Genomic DNA, 4,769 nt, shown 5'->3' with positions numbered 1-4,769 from the left:
TAATAAAACATGCAAGTCCCCAATCACCAACATGTAATTATCCGTTATGCCTTATAATCTTCATCCCTTGTGTAGATGGAAACATGTTTATTTGATTATTTATGATTTCACTTAATCCCATGAGAAAGAAAGATCTTAATTTCTCTCAAAATTAAGAAATATCATTTCTATAATTTAAAAGCAACAATTTTTTATAGTTAAAATTTACATTAAAATGAGTTCATCTTCTCAATTTAAATTCTTATTTTCATTATTTTTATAATTTTTTAATAATTTTTTAACCATTATATTTTAATAAATAAATAAAATAATCTAAATATATATATGATTTTTAAAAATTCTAATAATTTTAACCGTAAATTATATTTATTTAACAATTTATAAAAAGAAACAAATTAAATATTTCTAATAAGTTATTGAAATAATTTTAGCTTATTAACTTATTAAACTAGTTTTAATATCTAAATTTAGTGGTCATTTTGTGTATAATTGACTACCTAATAATGTAAATTAGGTTGGTCAACCATATATCTTAAAAAAAAAAGTTATTTTTATTATTTATATTCTTATTCAATATTATATATATGTCACCAACCTAGAGAACAGTAATCTAGATGACTTTATGTCGGGTCAACTATAAAACTTAATCTTATCTATCAATTGAACTAACCCTAAAAAGAGAATATATATATATATATATATATATAATTATAATTATAATTATAATTTCTAACAATTAAAAGTAATAATATAAATTTCTTAATAACAAAGCATATTGTTAAGATATTTAATTCTCCTGTCTCTAAATGAGATTTAATAGAAATTATGATATGTAGCCATCTAATTTACCAATTTTAATAATTCATTAGAAAAACAAAAAGTAATAAACATATTACATACATAAATATATATAATATATAAACTACCATTCCTGAGATACACTTCATTTGACCATTCATAACCAAAAAAATTGTATAAAAAACTTGAGATGCACTTCATATATGTACTAATGCAAAATGTCTATCATTCAGTGAGGAGAATATTTATCCAAACATGACATCGCTGTAAGCATTGTGCAGGATCGATCTGTATGTAACAGCTTTCCAATAAAATCAGCCAGAGAACCATCAGAGAGAGTGACATGTAAAATTGCACAGAGGTAAAGTTCCTTTCAAACCCCATGAAGCAGAGCAGTCAGTTTCATGCAATTACATGGTGTGACCCAAGAGTCCAATTTTATTTCATTTTAACTGTATTTATGTCGAGCGATAAACTAGGCCCCAGCACTGCTCCGACAACATAAAGCTGCACATTTACTTTTAGCATATGGTGAGGCCTATGTGCTTCAGAATTCGTACTCCGCACGTTAAATCACTTCACTATCAAGAACTGGCCAATGTTGCCATGGCCGCTGTGGAGAATCTAGAGGCCTCACTGGTTTGAATGGTGGAGTTGGAGTACTGGTATAAACCCAAGCCAAGCCAGAACCCAAATATACAGTCATCCAGACTGTACAAGGAGCAATATTCAATATACATTCTGATCTTTTGCCACATACTTTTAAATTACAGCACCTGAAATTATCATAAACAGAAGTCCAAACTTACAGAATAAATAAACAAACATCCAGATCTGATACATATGAAATGCATCAGCCATAGATTTACATAATATTTTTTTGGCCGACTCAGGGAGATTTGAATCTTGAATAAGTTTATAATATTTTTTCAGCTAATTCCGTTGGGGAGATTTAAATATTAAACCCTGAATTTCACTATGCATAATATTTTATATAACAGTGATCGCTAATTTAAATTCACTAAATCTCACTGTTCTTCATCATATTTCATATCATGGCGATCACCCATTAAAATTACATAATAAATAAATAACTGAGAAAAGAGCTTTAATGGCGGACCAGGGTCTTGTGAAGCTCCACATCCCAGGACTCCATGAATGCAGGCCGCAATTGGCGTTTGTGCGGAACCATGTCCCGCGGCTCGGATCTCTGCAATTGCTTTGGATCGCTGTGAAGAAATTTAGCGCTGTCGGAATGGGCTTCGTAATACAAAAGCTGCTCATGGCTCCTCTGGCGCCGATGGTCTGAAGAAATAATGGCCAACGCATTCTGTTTTTTGATTCTCCAGTCGTCGTCGTCGCCGTCGCTGCTCTGCCTGCTCGACTGTCGGGCGCGGGACGGAATTGCGATCTGAGCGTCGGTGGTGACGGCGCAGGATTTGATGCAGGAATATGTGGAACCACCATAGCCATAGAATTGTTTCCGAGGCCCTGTACGCCCGTCCTTCGACATGGCCGCCGCTGCCGCTTGCTGTTTTGTGCACGCCACGAGAGCCGAGACGAAGGGATCGACATCGTTGGATCGTTTCTTGGGTCGGCGGCGCGGCCGCCGCTCGAGCTGAAACGCCTCGGCGTCGGAAAACTCCGACTGAGGCGGCGGCGGGAGCTCTTGAAAAGAACGGCGCGGCGTGGGCGATTTGTGGTGCTTGGGGACGCCGGGTTTGTCCTCCCACGAGAATGGAATTGTGACCTGAGATTTCGTCGCAGGGCTGCAGTAGGGAGACCATGGTGGAGAATTTGACGAAGACGAAGAGGAGCACATGGAGTAACTGTGATTCAATAGGTCTCCACTTAATGACAGAGAACTCAGACTCAAGCTCAGCCGGCGGCTATGGCTGCTGCCCCTTGAATCCTTCAACAATTCCGAAGCCGGGCCGTTTTTCTCTGTACCACTCATTCTTTTTCTTTTCTGAAAACGTTTTTTTCGAAGTAGGCCGAGCGTAAATCCAGTTTAGCGCCAATATTGAATGGAAAAACGATCTACCCACCAATAAAATGTTAATCTGACTATCTATATACAAAATACAGAATCAAAATCCTTTTACAGAAACAGCCATGAAATCCATCTTTGAAACTGCTGCCATTTCTAATTCTGACTAACACCAATGTGAATGGAAGACTGATCTACTCACCCATAAAATGTTAATCTTACTGTTATATATACAGAGTACAGAATCAAAATCCTTTTGCAGAAACACCCACCGCCATGGAATCCATCCTTGAAACTGCTGCCATTTCTTACTCTGAAACCAGGTACCCACTCTGACACTCACGGGAACCAGGACTAACAAAAGTAGACAAGGGCATTTGACTAGATCTGCAACTTTTCGTAGTTGCAGAAATATCCTCTGGGTCTGATCATCCTCCCCCTCCTAGAAGAAATTCAGAGGAAAATCTAGTAATAAAGGCGTGGTACCAATTGATGTCTAGCCATGAATTTCGACTAATTATAGCCCCGCCCTGCTTTTGATTTCTTTTACCTTTTTCTCCAGCGAAAGGCTAAAGTGCCCACCACCAAAATCATAGTTAATTTGCGTGTGTTGTACGCTCATTGCACATTATATCGATATGAATGAATGTACTTAATTATGTTTACCGGAGATGCCAATTCGTTCTACACATACACCAAGTAAACTTCACCCTCCGATCTGATCAGATTTCATCTGAGTGCTTTCTTAGTGTGAGCTTTATGGATGGTACATCCAGACATTGAGAGCTTTAGTAATAAATGAGCTTTTATCATCATAATAAAAGAAAAAAATAATTATTATTGGGTGTAAATGCTAGGAATAATAACATGGAGTGATTTGGGTTTTATAATCTTGTTTTGAGTTAAGTGGTTAGGGTCCGGAGAATGGAAGGGCATTGAAATGATAAATTTGAGTTGTTGAATTTATAAAGTGAGTAGTTGAAGGGTTTTTCGTGTTTTAATTTTTTTTGTATATTTCTAATAATGAAAAATAGTAATTTGGTCGAGAATTGTATCACCTAATTCTATCTAAAAGGAAAAAACATAAGACATTTGAAAATTTTGAGTTTTAAATGGTTTAGTTGAAATGACACCCCATGACATAGTATTCAACTTTGTTGAAAGAACACCCCATGACATAGTATTCAACTTTGAGTGTGTAGCTTATCTATATGAAAGAATCTAGTGTGATGGTGAGCAAATCAGATTGTGGATGATTTTGATGGAAGAGTCTTTGTTTTATTAAGTTGTTTTTTGATAGTTCATTTATAATCGTAAGTAACTTCTCTTGGTTATTAAATGATTTTAATTAAAGACCAAAAAGTACCCTTGTTATGGTGATTTTGACAAAGTAGTACACCTTGTCATGGTAAGTGATTAAATTTGAGTGATTTTGATGATAAAGTGTCTTTTCCATGGCAACCACTGTTGGATAATTTAAAGAGAAGAGTATCCCTATCATGATAAGGTGATTTATGAAAGAGTACTCTAATGGTATGAGCAAACGTTCTTGGCTTATTTTGATGAAAGAGCACCCTTTTAATAAGAAATGATATTAAGACTTGGTATTTTTTTAAGAGAATATCTAATGTCATGAATAAGAAACCTTGAGTGATTTTGATGAAAGAGTACTTTTTTTGAGAACAAGTTGGCTAGCATAAATTTGATAGAGAGTGAGCTCATCATAGTAAGTGCCATTGGGAACAAGTTGGCTAGCATAAATTTGACTAGAGAGTAAGCTCATCATAGTAAGTGGCACTAGGAAGTTTAATAAAATATCATTTGCTTTCAACATAGAATATGTCTTTGAAAAAAAGGGTACTATTCAAAAAAGGAAAAGTATAAAGACAAATTTATTTGAGAAATATTTGTATTACAATAAATAGTTTTAGAAGTCTCAAGATAATTTTTCTTTTTAGAAAATACTCTTATTAAAATAAGT

At 35.0% G+C, this 4,769-nt stretch overlaps 1 protein-coding gene across 3 annotated transcripts; it reads right to left on the bottom strand.

The window, feature by feature from the left end:
- Positions 1 to 1,215: 1,215 nt before the first annotated feature.
- LOC149258517 (uncharacterized) lies at positions 1,216 to 3,367 on the bottom strand. 3 transcript variants are annotated; one of them, XM_089415463.1, is made up of 2 exons: positions 1,919 to 3,367; positions 1,216 to 1,574 (listed from the first exon to the last, which is right to left on the bottom strand). In XM_089415463.1, the coding sequence occupies exons 1-2, from the start codon at positions 2,753 to 2,755 to the stop codon at positions 1,566 to 1,568; spliced, it is 846 nt and encodes a 281-aa protein (XP_089271589.1). In that variant the 5' UTR covers positions 2,756 to 3,367; the 3' UTR covers positions 1,216 to 1,565. The 3 variants fall into 3 exon arrangements, with proteins under 3 accessions (XP_089271589.1, XP_089271591.1, XP_089271585.1); XM_089415465.1 differs by having other exon boundaries at positions 1,216 to 1,509; XM_089415459.1 differs by having other exon boundaries at positions 1,216 to 2,838; positions 2,991 to 3,366.
- Positions 3,368 to 4,769: the final 1,402 nt, after the last annotated feature.

Source organism: Pinus tabuliformis, chromosome 6 (genome assembly GCF_031772625.1).
Source record: "Pinus tabuliformis cultivar Carrire ecotype Pingquan chromosome 6, CPIR1, whole genome shotgun sequence".
Lineage (NCBI taxonomy): Eukaryota > Viridiplantae > Streptophyta > Pinopsida > Pinales > Pinaceae > Pinus > Pinus tabuliformis.
This window is presented reverse-complemented; position numbering and strand designations above follow the sequence as displayed.